Raw genomic sequence first — 22,193 nt, 5'->3', positions numbered from 1 at the left:
TGCGGTTAACCCATTAGCCCTGTCATGGAGGAAATCAAGCGTGCGCAGATTTTGCGCAGGATTTATTGTTGGTGAAATAAAAAAATAAAAAAGATTAAAACGGTCATCTGTGTGTACTATTTGAAAAAAACCATGAACTAGTAGTGACAAAGAATAGTGCGTTTTCGATGCTTAACATTTTGAGGAACGTTACATGAAGCGTTATTTGATATATGGCGAGGGGGAAGTCGTCGACGATGACGCTTGTGGAGGAAGGCGTTGCTCGTCGCTCTCGCTGGTAACCGACTAGAGGAACGGAAAATGGCGGACCTCGAAGACGTTACGCTGGACGGGAGACCGCTCCAGACACTTCGGGTGGCGGATTTAAAAGCTGCTCTTGAGGAGAGGGGGCTCTCGAAAAGCGGGCAGAAGAATGCGCTCGTCAAACGACTCAAGGGGGTGAGTTCCGCGGTGGAACGCGGGGGACCGCGGTCGCCTCGCGCCAACGTCAACGATGAGACGGGCTGGCGTTCTCTCGAGGGCCGACGACCGAGTGTCGGCACTGACGAGCAGCGCAGGAGAGTTGACTCGGGTTAACGACCGTTAGTCGGCGGAGGGAAACGCGTCCATTTGCCCGGCGCCGTGGTTGAGCAGTGTTTTGGCCGTGCAAAAAATAAAACCACCCGTCGCACCGACGGGAGTTCAATCAACTTGGAGGCTAATTTCAAAGTGTGTCGGGAGGGGTGGAGGGGGGTTTGATGTTGTCCTGTTAGCTCGTTAGCTCTCCTGGCTAACACGGTTCCTTGAGCGGTGGCCTGCTTTGCTGCTACCAATAAAAAAAAAACGTTCATGGTGTCGCTCCGGGCTTCACGAGTTTAGTCCGGAGGGTTTACGTCACGCACGTTTAGTAACCCGAAAACTATTAGCCGCTAAACTCCGAGGGTCTTATTTAACGCGAACGCAATGCTATCAAATAAAGCGGATTTCACTGTTTTCCGCCCAATTTAGCAATAGTTCTGACCGACCACAGGCCCCGGTCCGCCGCACCGGTATCGTGCGAGACGGTTTGTTTACATTAAGACAGACCATCTACCTCTCCGTGAAAGTTGGGACGTTGTGTTCGTGGTTTTAAGCGGGCGATCTGGGTCATTACCATTTGTCCGCTGACTGTGTGCCATGGGAGCTGTGTTTACATTGCCGTCTCCCTGTTGAGGCTACGAGTGGCAGCAGCATCGCGGGACGGACGCTGCATGGCTCACTATCGGGACAGAGGTGGATACTAAAACCATGCATTTTTATTAAAGATGCGTAAATTCAAACAGTCAAGTTTCAGGTCCAGCTGTTTTTTCTTCTTTTGCATCTCTGCCACATCAAAGTCTGTCAGTCGCCTTGTCTGAATGACCCTTCTGACTGTTTGCTTGACCAGGAGACTTGGTTGCTTTTGCTTTGTCGCTTTCCCCACCAAGTTTCCCGTTGCTTTTCATTTGTACGCTTAGCCGACGTTCTCCGAACCAGAAAGTATTAAGAAAGGACATAAATGCAGAATGACGTTTGTTCCATCTATGCTGCTGCCATTACTTAGGCGCACAGGGGGTACGCTCATAAAAGTTTCTAAAGGATGAAAATATTGGCAGCCACAGAAAAGGGTTACTGAATTCGTTCAGTTCACAGAAACTACTTGTCATAAATTCAGCATCAACTCAAGAACTTCAATAATACCTGCATTGATTGAAACGTGTCTCTTGTCTCATTGACAGGCTCTCATGCTTGAGAATCTTCAGAGGACCTCCACTGCTAACATCGGAATGCAGCCAAATTCAAATGTAAGTGTCTCAGATGCTTACGTTTTCACATCAACAGCTGAAGCCCCATCTTATTAAAAAACGAGTATAAAGACAACATTTGCATTTGCACAGTATTCGTCAATGTGCGCGAGTGGCCTTGAAGCCACCCATTCAACCTATTTTTGATGGTCTCTGTTTAGATCGGTGAGGAAATGAGCCAGAACAGCTTCATCAAGCAGTATCTGGCTAAACAACAGGAGCTCCTGAGGCAGCGGCTGGAGAGAGAGGCCCGCGAAGCATACGACACAAATGGTAAGCGTTGATGGAGTCTACCGCTGACACAAGTGCGTTGTACACATCTCGGGGACTCGTGCGAAACATTTTGGTGACTTTATGTTTGTCTTTTCCAAACAGAGTCAGAGGACCACACAGAAGTTAACAACAGTACATCATGCCCTCCTCAAGCCCAGGTCAGACTTCTTTTCCTACCTATTGCAATTGGTCACACCCTCATCTTTTTGTCTTGAGATTCTCTGCCCACCAAACACTTTCTCATGCACATTTGAAAAGGAACTTGCTGGTACAAATTGTTCCAGATCCTTTACTTGAAGGAAAGGGAACATTGCTATGGCAAAATAAGCCTCACCTCTCTTTCTGTCCTCGTCAGGATGCCGCACCAGCATTGCCTGAGCAACACAAGCCGCCCGGCCCCTCAGGTGTCGACGGATTGTTTGACGCAGTGAATGAGGGCGAGGGTAAAAGGGACCAGGAGGCCGACCTGCCCGGACCTCCTGCTTCTGGCTCCATGGCCATGCGTGTCCCTGGCAGTGAGGACCGGCCAGAGAAAGGGTCCGCCTCGAACGAAGCTGCTGCAGACAGCGACGACGACGACAGTGAGGACGGCGAAGAGGATGGCGACGACGACGACTGGGAAAGCGGTGCTCGGAGGAGAGGCCACCAAGAGCCGGCCACAGCGCCCACGACCAGAGAGAGGTCTGGGGCATCCTGTCAACCCCCTCAGCAACACATGCCTTCCCTTTTGTCCCCTCAGCTCCGCCAGCCAACTCCTCCTCCCTCCCCGCCTCCAGAGTTGTCATTCCCCCTGCCTGACACCCCAAAACAGAGCCCCCCTAGTCCAGATGTAGCCCCAGCTAGGCGCTCATCGAGTACCTCCAGCTCCGGGTCCTCCAGCAGCGGCAGCCGCAGTAGCAGCCCGGAGCCACAGAGGAGTGGTCATGCCGAGCGCAAGCCGGGCCCGCTGACACTTCTGGCACGTAAAATGGAGTCAGAAGGTGCTTTCTCTGGAGCAGGTTGGCACAGCGCCGGTGGCGAAGGTGAGAGGCAAGACGGCAGTTCTCTGGCTACATCATTTCCCGGCAGAGGGCTTCCAGAGGGTCTGGTATCTGCCATCACTCACACGGCCAATACTGCAGGGCATGCGTCATTTCCCACGACTCCAGGCCTCAACCAGGGTTTCGCAGGAGCACATTCGGCCCATATGCAGCTGCCCGTCAGTGTGCTCAAGGCCACTGCAACAGAAGAGAGGGACGTTGAGATGGAAAGAGAAAGGGCCCTTGAGCTGGAAAGGCAAGAGAAGCAGCGGAAACTTGAGCAAGCACGAGCGATGGAGGAAGAGCGGGAAAGAGCTCTCGCAATGGAGAGAGAGCAAAGAGAGAGAGCTCTGGAGATGGAGAGAATTGAACGACAGCAGGCCATAGAAAGAGAAGAACAAGAAAAGGCTTTGCAGCGGGAGAGAGAACTTGCCCTTGAACGAGAGAGGCAGGAGAGGGAACGAGCTTTGGCTCAAGAGAGGGAAGAGCGAGAGCGAGCCTTGGCACAAGAGAGGGCCCTGGAGATGGAGAGGCAGAAGGAGCTCGAGAGAGAGAGGGCCCAGGAGAGAGAGAGGCGAGAGAGAGAAGAACTGGAGCGGGTAAAAGAGCTAGAGAGATCCAAGGCCTTGGAGCAAGAAAGGAAGGAGAGGGAGAGGGCTCTTGAGCAAGAGAGGCTTCAGAGGGAGAGAGTTCTGGAGGCTGAGAGAAAGGAGAAGGAGAGGATTGAGAGAGAGATGGCTCTGGAGCAGGAACGGTTGGAAAGGGAAAGATTAGAGAGACAGAGAGCCTTTGAGCAAGAGAGGCTGGAGAGAGCCTTTGAGCAAGAGAGACTAGAGAGAGCCTTTGAGCAAGAGCGACTAGAAATGGAGAGAGTCCTGGAGCAAGACCGACTGGAGAGGGAGAGGGCCGTGGAGCGAGAGCGTCTGGAGAGAGAGAAAGCCCTGGAGCAGCAGCGCTTAGAGAGGGAGAAAGAGCGACTAGAGCAAGAGAGAATAGACAAAGAAAGAGCTCTGGCGCAAGAACGGTTGAAGCTGGAGAGAGCTCTAGAACAGCAGAGGTTAGAGCTTGAGAGGAAGGAAAAGGAGAGAATTGAGAGAGAGAAAGCATTGGCGCAAGAAAGGATCGCGAAGGAGAAGGCCTTGGAACGAGAACGGGAGGAAAAAGAGAGACTGAAGAGAGAGGCAGCCCTGGAAGAGGAGAGGAAGGAGAGGGCGAAAGCCTTGGAGAAGGATAGGAAGGAGAAAGAGAGGGCTCTTGAACACGAAAGGCTAGAGAAGGAGAAGGCCGCGCAGAAAGAAAGGGAGGAGAAGGAGAGGGCCCTGGAACAGGAGAAGGAGAGAGCGAGGTTGGCTGAAAGGGAGCGAGAAAGCCACCTCCCTCCGTCCAAGCGCGGCCGTGAGATCGGTCTCGGCGCCGCGCCCACTCCTCCTGCCTTCGCCGCCGGACCGGGTAGAAAGTCATCAACTGAGGCCGGAGAGCAGGAAGGCGACCACGTGTCAAAGTCCCGCGGAGAAGCGGCCGAATCCAGTGCACTCGTGTCCCCAATGCCTCAATCCTCATTCAAGAAGTTCCGGTTCTTAAGGGAAACCCCAGTTCAGGTCCCAGCTTCCTCTCCTCCCGTGGTCATCAAGCGACCTCGCAACTTCTCCGATACCCCCCCGCCACGGGAGGAAGGACTCCAGTCCTCCACTGAGCAGGATGAGTCACCGAAGGGCACGAAACAGGAGGGCGTTGCCAGGGCGCCGGAGGCCGTGGAGGCCGCCGCGCCCGCGAAGGAACCCCTTGTTGGTACCACACTGGTCCCGAGTCCCAAGAAAGCGGGGGCCACCAGCTCGGTGTCGGAGGACAAAGAAAAGGAATCGGCCAAAAAAGTCGAGGAAAGCAGTCCCGCAAACCAACCGGCGACTGCACAGCGTCGAGGACGAGATGCAAAGGAGGAGGAGAAACACGCAAGACGAAGGTCATCGTCTAATGACTCCTCAGACTCAGACTCAGACTCTGGTTCCTCATCATCTGGGTCGTCTGGCTCATCCTCATCCTCTCCAGAGAAAACCTCCCCCACTTCAAGAGGGAGAAGGGTAAGTGGATCTAAAAGAAAACTCATCAACTCTGAACTTTTTTTCATCAGAAATGACATCGTCACTGCAGCCTTCAAATACATAGTTGGGGATGCATTTCGCTCGTTGGTGCATAACATCTTGCTTTGTCTCTTTTAGGAAAAGAAACCTGACAAAGACACCTCACCACAGCACCGGGGGACACCGGCTGCAGGCTTGAAGGAAACTCCAAAAGCCTCCCCTAACAAAAGAGACATGCCTGCAGAGAAGAGTACCGCTGATGGAGACACTCGCACCACGGTCAGTCTTAATACACACCTCTTAATAAAAGTTAATACACTAACAGACTTTATATTACATATTGGTTTACACACAGATTTATCTAGGATAAAGTAATGGCACAGACGTATCTCATGGCTTTATTACTGGTATTTATTTTTACCTTCGATGGTGTTAACAACTATTTCACATTCATTGGTTTTTTTTAATCCTCAGGAAACATCAATGGAAGCACCGATCAGAGAGGAGTCCCAGAGGAAGAGAAAGGACAACGAAGGAGAGGAGGAATCAGACAAAAAAAGGTCTGCTTTCAAGTCTATGACTCACCATGTGTGTATATCTGACACACACACACACACAAGTGAATGAATCAGTCCTGATGGTCAATTTGACATTCTCTATATTGTCAACAGTTTAATTCGGTACTTCCAAAGTTAACGAGCCAATGGAGGCTCTGCATTTAAGATACATTCCTCTAATTGGCGCTTCTCTAAGTCCTGTCCGTCTAACGCAGACTGGCCAACCATTTAATAACCTGGTTTAATCTCTCAGGAGTGTGAGATTCCCAGTATAACGCATGCAACGGCTGTTTTGATCGGGTTGTTCCGAGCTCAGAGAAGCTTCGTGTGATTGTGATTGTTCGTACAGCACAAGTAAATACGTTTCAGTACAATGTTCAAAATGAATTCATTTTGCCACCAAAAAAATCACGTGGGAAATGTCAATATGTGCTCTAGAAATGTCAACAAAAAGGCATGATTTAAATGGGTTTAAAAAGAAAAAGACTACAGAAAATGTTGATGGCAAGCGATTACTTAGCTCTGCTTCTACTTTTCAAGATGCAGCACAAGTACATTTCTGCCACTCACTGTTACTTTCTGGAAAGGGAATGCAATTACAAATACAAAATTGCTTTGTGCACAGAGGATATAAGTGGATTAAAATAAATAATTAAGAGCAACCTAAATGTGTACATGGTGGGAAGCAGCAAATGCATGTATTGGTTAGTTCAAAAGTATTCATGGGTGCCCTGAATATGACATGGCAGTGCACTCTCATCGCAGCATACTTGATGGGAAACATAATTGCAGTGTCTGAATGGTTAATGCAGTGTGTTGGATGCAGCCCACGGGGAAAATAAGAAAATAGGTGTAGGGATATTTTTAAATCTCAACGGGTGAAAATACGTGAAATTATATAACAAAGTAATGTCAGGTTGACTCGATGGCACCCATTTTAAATAGTCACCAGACTTCATCTTCTGTGCATATGGTAAACATTTGACTCAGTGCCAGACTTTTCTCAGCAAGTCTCTGACATGTTGCACAAATAATGACAATTAATAATGCAATGTTTGTATGTTGACTAATGTAGCCATGGTCAACGGCTCATATTTAATGTCACTACATTAGAGCCTTAAGGCTATATATTTATGAATACATCACGGCAATGATACAGCGGTGTCATACGAGATGCCGGATGTTGTCTTTCCCATCAGGCGAGTGATGAGCCTGCCTTGAAGCCGGTGAGGCTCAGAAGATGCGGGTCCTTTTTGTGTTTCTTTTCTTTTTTTATACGCGGTCCTGTTTTCCTCCCATTCGTTGCGACATGTCTGCTCTCCGACGGCGGCTGTAGCTGCTGCTGTCGGCCTGCTTTCCACACAGCGGGCGAGGGCTTGGTCCGTCACAGGTTGTGTTTGCTAGGCGGACATGATGAACGCGTTCAGAGGAGAGGAGGGAGGGAGGAAGGACGGAGGCAAGGAGGGGAGCGAGGAGGCTCGTTGCGACGCAGCCGCTTTAGCAACGGTCGTTTGCTGCGTTTGATCAGAGCCGGTTTTTTTTTCGCGCGCGCCCCCCTCAAGTTAATTGAAGTCCGAATGCGTCCACGTGTACGCGCACGAGGATGCCATGAGAACGCGAGGCGCGCGCTCGTTATTCAGGCGCCGTGTGGTTGTCGTTGGCCGCGCCGCCGGTCGGACGGGACGTTTCTCGGCACGTCTGAAGGAGAACTGCGGTCGCTCCTCGTCTCCTCGGCTCGTTTCCTCAGTCCTCAGACCCGCGTTGTCGGATTAGGAGCCCCGTGTATGTGACATGTGACTTGGGGCCACGGTGACACGCGCTGAAGGCGCCGTTATTCTAGCATCACCTGGTTGCTGTTTGTATCTCAGTAGGTTCAACGGCTTAGATTGAGCTATATATATATATATATGTGTGTGTGTATATATATATATATATATATGTGTATATATATATACATATCTACATATATATACACATATGTCTAATATATATATATTTATGTGTATATATATACACATATATATATATGTGTTTATATATATATGTGTATATATATACACATATATATATATGTGTATATATATACACATATATATTTTTCTAATTATAATTTTTATGCTGCTTTGTTAATTTAAAGGAAACTATTATCTACTCATGTCATTTAATGAGTTTTAAAGGAACATAGTGCTTTTGAATGTTTACAGATTATGTGTACTTCATGTAGCAAGGCATTCCTGTGATGATATTTGAGACAACTCACTAGTCACATATTGTATTATTTATTTATACATCTTACATAACTTGTATTGTATTAGGTGGTACGAATATAGATGTAGGGAAATGATTATCTACTTATGTCGTTTAATGAGTTTTAAAGAACCATAGAAGTGCTTTTTAATACTTGCAGATTATGTGTACTTCATGTACCACGGCATTCTGTAATGATATTTGAGAGGGCTTGCTATTCTCACATGTTTGCATAAATTGTCTTGCATGTGGTATTGGCATATTACACTGAAGTTTAATTTTCTAAGCAATGATTGTTTGTAGTTTAAGTTCCTTACCCTTGATTTTGAAAATGAATGGACTAAAATAGATTTCCTCCAGCCTACTGGTCATTTTATCTGACCCCTCCTTTCATGCTCCAATGTATTTCTCACACTATGCAGGCAAGTGAAGGACACTGCCATGGCAGAGCCGGAGAAGCTCTCAGAGACCAGCGAGGAGGTAAGGCACCTGGAAAAACCACGAATCATCTTGGTCCTCAAAGCTGTTGGAAGCCGAGGAGGACTTTAGGGGGACGGACCCATTACATTTTTCTTAAAGTTGAATCTTAGTTGATTTTTATTAACCTGGATGTAGTACAACACCTGTAGAACTTTTTGTTTTTATTGTTTATATATTATTATGGAGATATTTTCTCTACATTTACAATATATTTCCACCAGATAAATTAATAAGCTCTTATCACAGGTGGTAGAATGTGTATAGGAAATTACATATTTTGAAAAAATAAAACATGGTTGTTTAGTAAAAACCTGTCATAGGCAAAAAAACATCAAGGTCGTTTTCTCACTGTGGCTGATGTTTAAACCCCAAATGATTGCTTTGTTATAAAGGTGCTCATGCCTCTTCCATTGCCCCTATTGGTACCTGCATACTACCTCTGCCACTACTTCTGCTGCTGCACATGTTCCACTCTCCCCGAGAATCCAGAGTTGGCCACAGATAAGCCCCCATGGCTGCACTGCAGAGGGACACCCTTGGCAACAAAGGCTGCCTCATTTTCGTGGATATGGCCGGCCAGAGCTATTGATTGGACCAGGAGAGATAAGGAAGGGGTTGGCTCGTCAACGTGGGCCACCTCTTAGCCTTTTACCCACGAATAAGGCCTTGTGCCCTTAAAATCAACATGGAGACAAGACCAGCAAGGATGTGTGCTCGCATCAAGTCCATGCTGCTGTGAAACTCAACCACTGCATAGTTTTCATATTACTTTGAGACTCTTTTTTTTTTTTAACCCACTTGACTTGACAAGTCATTTAATATGGTTGGTGAACTGTACGTCACAGAGGACATGTGGGATTCTGAATTCTCCAGCAAAATACTCTTCTCGGATACAACTTGAGTTTTCAAAGAGGCCGAAGCTTTTACTTGGACTCACTGGGCTTGACCGTTTGTTTTTTACCTCATGAAGAAGAAGAACTACTTCCTGTTTGAGTTCCTTTCTGCAACAGCCGTCTCTGGATTTTCGCTTCTTTGTGACTCGATACGAACTTTCTGTGCTTCACAAAAAACGGAACACTAAAATCCCAATTTGCCGTTTGTGTGCACAGTGACTGTTGACAGTCTTCAACATCCGGTCTCCAACTAATGGACTCATCGTGTCCCGTCATTATAAGAGCCGGCTGTATTTTTTTGAAAGGACTAATGGCAGAACACCCGAGGAAGACCGCTTTGGCCAAAAGCGTTTCAAAGCACAATGAACTATTGATACCATCGTGGCAGCCAACACGCTTTCAGATTTCCATCCAAACATCTCAGCCACCTTGATTGGACCCTTGTTGCCTAGATACAGTACATGCAGTCGTGATTGGGCCATATCCGAACCAGTAAGGATCAGGTGTCAGTGGTACCAGGGAATAAGTAGACGTTTACTCAATGTTCTATTTCATAGCAGTTATTTTGAAAATGCTTAGTTTACAATCATGTTTAGTCTACATAAATAATAATGTTTATCTCATTTGGGGCCACTGCAGTTTAATCTAAGCTTTAATACGTCTATCTTCAAACATTTGATCTTAGTTGAATTTCACTTCTGTGAAATTAATTGAAGTTAATGTGGCTGTTCAGAAACGGTTTTAAAATAACAAGAGTTTAAACTGCAGTATTCCCACCAGATCCTTGTCTGTATGATAGAGACTGCAACTACAGTTAATTATCGAGGAATTATGAATGGCATGCGCTGGACTACCAGTACAAAACAGCCCGCTGCCAGTTAGTAGACTTGAATTTCAAAAAGATTTTGCACATCAGTTTCTATCATTCACTCTCAGCCTCTACTTGACCCCTTCCTGTTATTGTTCCACTTGTCCTCCAACCTGTTCCCGACCACTCGGTGTCCGCCTCTCACCGCTCCCTTGTATTGGGTTGTTTTCTATTTTGTGTTGCAGACGCCAAAGGCCTTCTCAGCTCGTAAGATCTCTATCAGCAGTAAGTCGCCCTCTTTAACTGCATTTGCATTATGATGTTTGCATTAATGGCATTATTAGTCTTAACATTTGGGAACTCCACATGAATAAATCTTAGATCATTTGGATCTTTTTTTAATTTTTTTACTTGTGTATATATTTGTGATGTTATGCTATAAATGCCATGTAATACAGGATTCATATTTAGTTTGCTTGTCTTGCAGGCAGTAAGTTATCCCCTGGCAGTGCAGAGGGCGAGCAGGACGGTGGGGCCGCCGCGGCCGGTCGAAAGAGGAGGTGGGGCTCCAGCACAGCCGTCGCTGCCAAGAAGCCTTCCATCAGCCTGACCACCGACTCACTCAAGGTATTTAAACATTGCAGGTGCTAGGAGAGCTTGTGTGGCTGCACTGATGCTCGCATTGCCTCGGCCCTGAACATCGCTGGCCCATACAGCTTGTGCATGATCGTTCCTTTGCCCTCAGTCCCTGATACCAGACATTGGCCCGTGTCTCGGGCAGGAGGCCGATGTGGACCTGCACCCAGAGGAAGCCGTCCTCTCCGGAGCTGAGGATGAGGAGAGGGAACGCTCCGACCAAGACCTTCAGATCCGACGCACTGTCACACAGGTTTGTTTTATACGAGTGACACGTGTGGAGCGGCCTTTAGAGTCAAATATAAGGTGTTCCGGTTGGAAGTGAAGTGGACTTTCAGCCGCCAGGCTCAAAAACACGGATGCATTCTAGGTCAGACAGCAGAACCAGAGCAAAACGAGAGCAGGAAGGAGCGCAATATAACGTGACGCACCAACCGTCGTAATAAATCCACTCTATCCCACGCCACTCCCATTCTCTGGTGTTGATACCTTCCCTTTATTGCAGGTTGTGCACCTGGAGAGCCAGGAGAATGGACAGGCGGAGTCTAAGCGGAGCAGACATGAGGAGTCTGAGGAGTCGGACGACCCACAGGGAGACGGCGAGAGGACACAGGCGCCTGAAGAGAAGATGGCCGTTCCTGTGGCCATGGAAACCCAGTCCCCATCACACACCAGCCACGATGTAGAAAGCAACAATGGTAATGTGGTTATGGTGTAATAATGAAACCATCTCTCCTAGTGTAACACCTCCAGGTACAGTTTCAATGTAATAATGGAGATGCGATGTTGACCGTTAATTCTTTATCCCAGTGACCCCCAGCGACACCCTCATCCGTCGCTCCGTCAGCCAGCAGAAAACGGGCGTTTCCATCACCATCGATGATCCCGTTCGCGCGACCCGGCAGCCCTCGCCGCCTCGAGGCAAAGTCTCCAGCATTGTTCACATCAGCAACCTGGTGAGAAAACGTTGTCATTAAGACAATTAAGTTCTCCCTAAGTACTGCCGTGTAGTGATAGCGGTGTTCATGGGAAAACATACCCAGCCTCTTGTTGTGCCTCAATGTCCTGGTTGTATTAAGTCCACACTAATTGGCCTCTTTACCTGAAGAAACAAGCATGTTTTAACTAAAGCATTAGTTGGTCAACTAATCCCATGAAAGAACGACCCGTATGGTTCTTATGACACAACCTCATAAGAACCTCAAAAGGACCATACAGGTTGCTTTGGTTCTGTATGTCAGACTTGAGTTTTCTTTTTAGGGCATTTATTCATAACGATCTAAAATAATGCTCGAGTTATTCTTTCATAGGCCAAACCGGCGCTTTCTTAAAAATGTGTTTGTAGTCTTGAACTTAATGTGCAGTTTTTATTATTGTTCATCCCAATGCTAGACAGCAGCTCTATGTGTGTGTGTATTTGCTCATTAATTGTGGAACATAATCTCAACACTTCCTCTGCTGTGCAGGTGAGGCCGTTCACTCTGGGGCAGCTGAAGGAGCTGCTCAGCAGGACGGGCACCCTGGTGGACGACGGCTTCTGGATCGACAAGATCAAGTCCCACTGCTTTGTCACCGTGAGTTCTTCCTCCGACGGATCCCAGCCAGCCTGCTTTTGGCCTGTGGACGGTTCTTCAGTGTCTAACCCCCCCCCCCCCCCCCCTCTTCTCTGTATTTAGTACTGCAGCTCTGAGGAGGCCGTGGCCACACGGGCATCTCTTCATGGAGTGAAATGGCCTCAGAGCAACCCCAAAGTCCTCAGCGTAGACTTCTGCCAGAAGGATGAGGTAAGACCTTTTTGTTATCGGTCAGTTTCTCTCTTTTGCCCACGATGCCGCGCCACCTGTAGCCTGAGCGTATCTCCGCTCTGCAGCTGGACTTCCACAAGGGCACCGCAGACAGACCCCCGGCCGAGGAACAGGGGCTGGGCGCCAACCGCGGCCGAACCGCCGCCCTGCCCCCTCTCCTTCCCGAGCGCGACCAGTGGGCGGAGCGCGAGCGCGAGATGGAGCGCCGGGAGAAGGCCAGAGCGGAGCGGGAGTGGGACCGCGACAAGATACGAGAGTTCGGGAAACCGGGCGAAGAGAAGGAGGGCGGTCCCCGGAGGTCACGCTCCAGAGAGAGACGCCGCAAGGAGAGGGGAAAGAGCAAGGAGAAGAAGACCGAGAAGAAAGGTAAGGGCGGCGGCCACGACTCGAGGCTGTTTTCACATCGGAGTGACGGCCGTGTCGATGACAACGAATGCACCGTGAGCCGATGGGGCGGGTCTAATGTCGTGTGTTTCTGGCAGAGAAAGTGGCTGAAGATCCCCCCGCAAAGATGCTCGATGACCTGTTCCGCAAAACTAAAGCGGCGCCTTGCATCTACTGGCTTCCACTGACGGATGAACAGGTGAGAGGCGTTTCCACGCGGGTCGCTGCTTCTAATGCGTCAAAGTGCATCACCGGCTCATCCAAACACATCTCTGCTTTCTCTTTAATTGTAGTTTGCTCAACGAGAAACTGCCAGAGCGGACCGGATGAAGGAGCGTGAGAAACGGAGGAAGGAGCAAGACGAGGAGGAGGAAAATAAAAGGGAAGACGAGCACAAGGAGAGGACGAAAGCTGGAGGAGTCCCAGCGGGCGAGCGCAGTGAGGGTGAGAAGGAGAAGGAAAAAGAGAAGGAGAAGGAAAAAGAGAAGGAGAAGGAGAAGGAAAAAGACAGGGAGAGGGATAGAGACCGAGGGAGGGACAGGGAGAAGGAGAGGGAGAGGGAGACTGACAAACGCAGGGATGACTACGGTAGGCCGGAGGGCCGCGGGGTCGGCGGGGGCCGGCGCTCACGCAGCCGCAGCGACCCGCGAGAGCGGCGGCGTTAATGGCCGACTGATGGACCCGTCCTCCAGACCACCCTCTTCCATTTGCCTTTCACTACATGTACTTTGTTACAACTCCGACCCAACAGAGGACCAACCGATGTCGTCGCCATCTCTCAAATTGTCACCTTTTTTTTTTTTTTTTTAAAGCACATCTCCACCTACACCGTCCCGCTTAGAGGGGACCACGGTTCATTTTGCAGTGTGTTTCCCAGGGTGCTGTACGCCTCGCGGCGGTCCAGACTTGATATATTTTCTCTCTTTTTTGGGTTTTCTTTTTCTTGACGATTTCCGCGGTATGGCACACTGGGTCTTTTTTTAAATAATATTCCCCCCCCAATGTTCCCCCTTTGCTCCAAAGTGTAGGTGCCAATTTTGATTTGCTTTGATCGGTCGTCGTCGCCTCGGTGTTTTAACAGCTCCGGATCAGGATGAGGAATCCTTGTGTGTCTGCATGTAGTCCGAGGCTCTTTCTAAAGAGAAAACTGACCTCTGTGCAGAGGCTTGAAAATCAGAAAATATTGGGATAGGTGTGTTTGGCATTTTGTACAGGCATATAAGATAACAAAAAAAAAATCTTTAAAAGTCTTTAAACGAGGCAGCTCCGGGGTCTTTTGGACAGGTGTAGAATAACTACTAACGCAATGAAGTGTTCCTCTCTCCCTCTGTAGTTAAGAGACGAGACGATGTGTGTGTGTGGGTGTGTGTGTGTGTGTGTGTGTGTGTGTGTGGGGAGTCGATATCCGTCACAGCTGACACACGTTATTATCACATCCTTATCATTGAGTCTCCTCCTTCTCTTCTTCTTCTTCTCCTCCTCATCCTCCTCTTCTCTCACCCATTCGTGTCAATACAGGCCCGAGAGGGGAGGTTGCATTATGAGTTTCCTCCCCGGTGGTTTTAATATTGTTTTTTAATCTTTTATTTTATCATTTTAGTCCAAAGGTATGTTCTTTTTTGTTTCATGGTTTGTTTTTTTAAATTTCTTCTTTGAGTACGCCCATCAGTGGTGAATGTACAAATAATAAAAATTGAAATTTGAAATTACTGTGACTTTTTTTTCTTCTTCTTCTGCTCCGTTCTCCTCGGTGATGGGTGGATTTAAGGTTCTGGGGTCGCCAAAAAAAAAAAACCCTATTTCCTTGGAATAGTTCAGACGGTTTAATCCGGTGTACACTCAGAATCCACCAGGTGTCAGTCACAGCATGTGGACCGGGTCAGTGGAGGGGAGGACATAAAGAAGGAGCCTAGTACGGATACAAGCATCCACCAGTGACCCTACGACCTCTGGCCATCAATGGACCCGAAGCCTTTTCATTCATTCAACGCTCATCACCATCTTGTGGTCTCCTCCCAGACCGAGGGGGGGGGGGGGTGGACTTCACCCTCGACTATCTATCCCTGCTTTGCCGAGCAAATCCTGCGTCTGGCCGCTCCGCTTCCGTCTCTCCGGTCTTGACGTTCATCCTGCCGAGCTCAGCAGTGCTGCTCTGTAATTACAGCCCTCTGGTTGCTGAGCACAACATTCTTCTGCCCTGATGCAACACAAGTGTGTCTGGACTCTGAGGACCAGCGGATCCCGATCGACGGACCGGGAACACAGCCTGCTCGGGATGAGGCGGCGCTGCAGAAGGATGTCGTCCTCCAGCGCTCATAACTGAGGGGTGGAGGTGCTGGCCGGGGGAGATGCTCGAGAAGATCGTGTCTGAAGGAGCAGGACTGGTAACTGAGGGGAGGCCATAATGGCCGCTGTCAGTGAGCCTATAATATTGAAGCGATGGGTCAATCCATCCTAGAGGTCGTTCATGACACCCAACCACACCTTATGTGTTGGTGTTTCCTGCCCCAGTGAAACTAGATTAAAACATTTTTATATAAAGTTATATCAAATTGTGCAACATGCAAACAGACGGAGCAACTTTAGCACGTTTACATTAATGTTACAACAAAAACACCAGGCAAATCTCAGTCCAATATTCACTCCTTATTTCTGGTCTACTCCAAAAAATAACTTGATGGATGAACTCAATTAAATTGTGGGCAGGTTTTCCATCCAATAATTATATAACACCAACTTAAATTTAGCACATCAGTGCAATAAAATGTAATTTAGTTAGTCCAACTCATTTTGATCAAATACAGCTAAAAAAATATCAATATTCATTCATTTACATTTATTTGAGTTGGTCCAACTCAAAATATAAATTGGAAATTAATATATAATTAATATATCATTTAAAAATGTAAACCCCCATTAAGATACATGAGACTAAACACAGTGGAGGGTTTTATTGCAAATACTTAAATAAGTTTAACTTGGTCAAAACTGATGGAGACCACTTGTACGACTGCATTAAAAAAATATATGTTTAACAAATAGAAAATAATAAACGGACTGATCAGGAAGTGACAAGACATCTCAGTTGAACATCAATACACAGAACAAAGGTCTTAACATGTTTATTGTTAAGAACATTTTAATAGGTGTTCCTCATCAAACACCTGGAAACGGTTCTCCTGTAAGAGTTCAGCAGCCGGTGAAAAATAAACAGCCAGCGAACTCAAAGAAAGAAGAAACTTGACGGTGCACTTTGTCTCTGAGTCATAAAACAACTTGATGTTCAGCTGCTGCGTCTTGGAGTTCAGCTGGTGGCCCTCTACACTCAGGATGACCTTCTGGAGGAACTCAAGGTGACCTTGAAGTCGTCTGAAGTTTAAATCAAATGAGCCCAAACCGCATGATGAACGCCACGAGGACACTGTTGACGTCGTTTAGGACTTTAATGCCTTCCATCACAACTCCCCCGTCCTCCTCTCTTCGGATGATGTTAATCCCCATGACGGTGTTTGCAATGTCCCTCTGCATCCTCAGGACGTGTGTTAAGTAAAACCATGAACAGATGTATATATATATCAGGCATGAGAATCCCTCACCTTTCGGCGAAATTCGCCGTTTTGAAACCAAAATAGGTGACTTACGTGAATCGTGTAGATCCGAAGAGTTTTTGTTTTGGGGTAGGGGGGGGGGTCAATTGGCCGGCCGGCGTTTATGAGATTGGAGTGGGACGCGGAGAAAGTGTGAAGTGGTGCTCTTCGCAATCAAACATCTTTGATGGGACGTGTCGCGTCTCGGCCAATCAGCGTCAAGATGTCTTCAGCGTTTGGTGGTTTAGGTTAGCTTGAATGTTAGCCGCTACTTCTGCTGCTGTCGCGCTGCACGGTGGAGCGATGCTAACAAAGTACCCGTACGTTAAGAGCGATGTGATTTAGCATATTTTTAGTCTCAATACTTAATTAAAAGAGCGATCAGAGCGCACGCGCTGCTCCGTGTCAAGCTGTTTGCACGCGCAGCGCAGCGCTCACAGCGAGGGGCGTTAAGTGGCGGAATTTTCGGCTTTAAAAATAAAAATAAAAAAATGCCAGAAGTGAAATGTTTAAGTTCAGTCTGTAAAGTTCTGTAACTCTACAGCTGCTCATCCTGATGAACTCTGTATCCTCTGGTCAGAGACTAACGGCCTCATAGTGTATAATCATTGATCAATGCTATGACGGCTCCATGTAGTTTCATTAATATCTTGCTGTATTAATACTAATATTACTGCTATTTGTTAAGTGTTGAAAAAGTTGGTAAAAAGTGAACCATACAGATATTTTATTTATTACTATTATAGATAAATATACCAGTATCGTATTTATGGTATACTGTTTTTATGGTATTGTATCATGATATTTATGGCAGGTATGGTATAGAAGATCGTGACAACCAGGTAGAGGCAGAACAGACTCGAGGAACAGACTTATGGCTCAGCAGAGCACAAGACTTGAAGACTTGTTCACGCCAACAACAACAAAAGGAAGTTAGTTCATGGATGACCATATTATACACAATATTACTATTATTATAGTATTATAGGGCCCGATCACTGACTTGGTGTCAGAATGGAGGGCCTATAGATTATCATACAACGTCCAACATCGATGTTCGTGGAAGTCACCATCAGCACCCCCCCCCCCCCCCCCGCGCGCCTATCCTCCTCACCTTTTTCACCCCTGACCCGTTTTCATGCCTGATATATATATATACAGGACTGTCTCAGTAAATTAGAATATTGTGATAAAGTTCTTTATTTTCTGTAATGCAATTAAAAAATTATTAAATATTAAAAGAATAAAAGGCTTGCAATATTTCAGTTGATTTGTAATGAATCCAGAATGCATGACATTTTTGTTTTTTAAATTGCATTACAGAAAATAAAGAACTTTATCACAATATTCTAATTTTCTGAGACAGTCCTGTATATATATATATATATATATATATATATATATATATATACAGACAGATTCACCATTTTAAGTAGTGTACCATGGTTGAACTACTGTTCACTACATGGTAACACACTGTAATAACTGACCAGATACTCCTTGAAGAGAGAGTACAAAATTAATAAAAAGTACAAAAGTAGTAAAAAGTACAAAAGTAATGAAAAGTGCAAAAGTAATTAAAAGTACAAAAGTAATAACAAATTACAAAAGTAGTACAAAAAGTGCAAAAAAGTACAACATTAATAAAAAGTACAAAAGTAATGAAATAGTTTTTAAAAAGTACAAGAATAATTACAAGTACAAAAAAGTGCAAAAGTAATTAAAAGTACAAAAGTAATAAAAAGTTTTTATATAGTAATTAAAAGGAAGAAAGTAAGAACAAAAATTAAGTAAGAAAAAGTAAGAAAAAATAAGAAAAAAAACTATAAAAGTAAGAAAAAGTAAGAAAAAGTAATTAAGTAATAAATAAAGGAAAACAAGTTATAAAGTAAATCTATTATAAAAAAATTATACAGTTGAAGTAGTTGGTATGAGTCGTTAATCTTGCTGCGTCTGGTCAGGTCAGTCAGGAGAAAAGATGGAAAGACGCCTGAGAGATCGAGATCTGACACATGAGCAAAGGGTAGTCCCCAATTAAACACATTTATTTAGCGTTGATATGCACACCATCTAACCTAAATAAATCTAATAAATGTAAGTATTCCTACATTTTGTGTTACACCCATTACATATAAATATCTTCATTTTTGTAATTGATTTAATTAAATGTATCAAACCATATTTAAATGTGTCACCTCTAAGAAGGGCTTGAATGTTTTTTTGAGTGTACACGTCGCTCAGGTGACTAGATCTGCCTCCTTCGCTGCTTCATCGTCCAGGTATACTTTCTAACTTTTAGGAGGTCAGGAAGTTTATTGTCACTGTAAAAAAACATACATCGAAATTAAGTTGATGACTCAGTAAAAGCATATATAAAAACATTTAAAACAGGACACTTCTAATTTAAAACAAGACATTTGAATATAAATAAAACATAAACCACAGGCATCCATGGCTTACAAGTGAACATTGATGCTTGTGTTTTATGTTTTATTTCTTCTTATTTATCTATTTTTTTAACTTTAACTCGGCAGGTATCACGCGGTTCTTGTCTTTCTTTGTCTTCCTCCAAAAAACATCTGCTTGCTGCAGACCGGACAAACCACACACACACACACACACACACACACACACACACACACCCCAACGTGCACAGCTTGTTTTCAAGAAGGAGGAGGACTCGACAGTTACGACTCCCCAAAAAACGAAACAAAATGTTGCCCAGCTATTTGCTCACTGTTTGTCTTCCTCTGTTTATTCTCTGGTTTGGCTCCGTTGGGTCGACACGCACGTGTTTGTCATTGGTTGTGTCTCAGAAATAATGATTAAATATTGAAATATCTGAGAACGACTGGCAGGGAAACCGGATCTGAAGACTTCAGACGAGTCTCTGTGTGTCAGGATCTAATGCGGCCGTGTGGGGAGCAAACCGTAACCATGGGAGGGCGATGCCTACAGGAGACCGTCTCGTTCGGTCCATTGAAGCCCAAACTAACAAGAATTTTACTTTGCTTCTTCTAATTTTTTTTTAATTCACAACTTCAACAGGCAAACCGGGTCCTGTGCCAGGAAGGCCACGTGGAATGGGGGATCTGGCTGTGATCCTTCCTGTAAATCTAAAGGGGACCGGCTGGACGGCCCCCCGGGACCAGATGTGAAGAGAAAAAGATGACGCAACATCATCTTCTTCTTCTTCTTCTTCTTCTTCTTCTTCTTTTTCTTTTGTTTATTTGAGAGAACCGCTGGTGGCCACGCGGTGGGACCACCTGTGTCTCAACGCTGAAGGCCTCCCCCCCAGCCAGTCAGCTGTGCAGGGCCGGCTCCATCACGCTGACGAGTGGCGCAGTAAAAACAATATATTTTCGCTCTGTAAGCAGCCCCCCCCCTCCCCTCCCCTCCTCAGTGTGACCACGTGGGCCTTTGTGTCCCGTGCTGTGAGGGGAACTCGGCATAGAGGCCCACGAGCTCTGCTTTCAAAGGCACCGTCTGATGTGGCCTTTCTGATCTCGGCATGTCTCACTACTGCCCACCCCCCCCACACACACACACATACTCCCAAACTCCGTAAGATCTCCTTGTGTTCTGGCAGTCTGGAAGACGCACGCATCGCACGCTTGTGATATCTGGAGCGTCGGGTCCTACCCCTCCAGGAAGTTCCAAACTTCCCTTGACGCGTACACACCCTTCCCCCTCCTCTCTCAGCCCTCCCCTCTTGTCTCCTCCCCTCCCCGTCTTTGTGATGACATGTATGTGCTGATGGAAACCAGATGTGACTTGTTGCGCTGGAAGAGAGAGAGAAAGAGAGAAGAAGAAGAAAAAAACATGCATGAGGTTGTGTGTGACTTCATTAACTGACTACAGGAGATCTAGGGCAGAGGGAGGAGGAGGAGGAGGGGGTATTGCTGCTTCTCTCTTGTGGTCTTCAGAGTCCAGACAGTCACTGTATATATATTTAGTTGCCAGATGAAATGTGCCCACAATGCTGGGGGGGGGGAGCTTACTCACGGATATGGCCGGGTCAGGTCGAGGGTTTCCTGAATCAGCATCTCCTTTTTTTTCTGCAGGCTCTGAAGAAATAAAAAAAGAAATGCAACCTCAAGAAGTTTGATTGTTCTCCTTCCCTGCACCTGCGTGTCCGTGCCGCCCACACCGCGGCCGCTCCCACGGCGCCGCGCCCGGTCCTCAGCGCCGACATGGAACAAAAGCCGGCGCACTGATCGCCGTGGAGCCGATCGGCGTCCAGAAAACCAGTGGTGTAGTGGGGATTTTTTTACTGGGGGGACGCTATTTTAATTAGGTCATCCCAAACAATGCCACATAAGTGCGCACGCGTGCAGTGCAATCACAAAACGGGCAGACAGGTCTACAGAAACCACCGGTATGCCTAGTCCTACTTTAGTTGCTACAAAAAATCCGTGTTACTCACCGTTGAAATCATTCAGAGGAAACGCCACAGTGGGTCTGGATCCTTGCCACAGTGGGTCTGGATCCTTGCCAGATTCGGCTGCAGCCTGTCGTGACCTCTTGTCTTCAGCTGAGCGATGTCGTCTCAGCCAAGTTGTTACATATCCTGTCGGATCCCACTGGGTCAGAGGTGGACCATGTAGCTTTATGAACATCAAGGTGGATACCCGTTCAACCAGCAACCTGTTGCGCGTTGGGGTGATGATCAGATTCATCTGGCTGAATCCCCTTTCACATTCTGCCGTGCTGCATGGTATCAGTCTAGTGCAGTTCATCAAGGGCCTGAGCTCGGCAGGTGTAGCATCGTCTACAGTGCTCTCCACAAAGTCTCGGAATGCATTTATTGCACTTACAGTCGGCAGCCTGAATCGTTGGCACAGTTCACTCACTTGCACCTCTTCGTAGCCAGGCGGCATGGTCTGAGCTGGTGGCCAGTTGTCGCGTTCCAGGACTTTCAGTTGAGCGAGCAAGTGAACATAGTCTGTGTCCGACTGGGCCTGCGAGGCTGCTCCACGAGATGATGCAGTAGTGAACATTCTATGGCTAAGGTTGTTGCTTAGACTCGGAGAAATTGTTGACGATTGATGGTGACGATTTTGGAGTTGTCTGTGAGCACAACTGTGCCCAGTCTGCCTTCTGATATGGCATTTTCAGCTGCAAGAACCTTGGTCCCAGGTCGCTCCCCCAGTCCATTGATAAAACGAATGCTCCGGTGGATCAGTTTGTCGGCGTAGGCTACTGATGTCGTGCGCTTTTGCAAACATTCTGACAACAGGGCTAACTCATTCAGTGTATCACACATGAGCGCTAAATCTAAAAGGAACTGCTTTGAAGTCAGCCGCTTTAACAGACCTTCATACAGCTTTCGATCGTTTGCTGATCGTTTCTCATCTGTCTTCGCAAAGCTAAAGTGTGCACATAGTGACTCGAAGTTATTCCAAACAGCGGATACTGTGCGATAGGAGCTGGCCACCCATCTCGTGCTCAACACACGGCCTATTTTTCCTATTTGTTTATGCAAATCAGCAGCACACTCAGCCAGCTCTCTCTGGTTTAGGGGTGATCTGCTGTACAAAGTGTATAACGTTTTTGTTGAAAAAATACCACCCGGAATCGCTGTTTTTGCAGGACTCTGGCGCAGCGCCGTCTGCTTTTTGCAT

The 22,193-nt window shown here is 46.7% G+C and overlaps 1 protein-coding gene across 1 annotated transcript; it reads left to right on the top strand.

Moving 5' to 3' along the window:
• The first annotated feature begins 279 nt into the window (after positions 1–279).
• On the top strand, positions 280–14,691 carry acin1a (apoptotic chromatin condensation inducer 1a). Its single transcript, XM_056420863.1, has 18 exons — positions 280–438; positions 1,737–1,802; positions 1,964–2,075; positions 2,178–2,233; positions 2,431–5,172; positions 5,311–5,451; positions 5,647–5,732; positions 8,399–8,456; positions 10,403–10,442; positions 10,645–10,784; positions 10,903–11,046; positions 11,299–11,491; positions 11,604–11,749; positions 12,260–12,367; positions 12,470–12,577; positions 12,664–12,964; positions 13,081–13,181; positions 13,276–14,691. Exons 1-18 carry the CDS (start codon positions 301–303, stop codon positions 13,645–13,647), a joined length of 5,052 nt encoding a protein of 1,683 aa, XP_056276838.1. The 5' UTR covers positions 280–300; the 3' UTR covers positions 13,648–14,691.
• The last annotated feature ends 7,502 nt before the right edge of the window (positions 14,692–22,193 follow it).

The sequence above is a fragment of the Pseudoliparis swirei genome, chromosome 8, assembly GCF_029220125.1.
Source record: "Pseudoliparis swirei isolate HS2019 ecotype Mariana Trench chromosome 8, NWPU_hadal_v1, whole genome shotgun sequence".
Lineage (NCBI taxonomy): Eukaryota > Metazoa > Chordata > Actinopteri > Perciformes > Liparidae > Pseudoliparis > Pseudoliparis swirei.
This window is presented reverse-complemented; position numbering and strand designations above follow the sequence as displayed.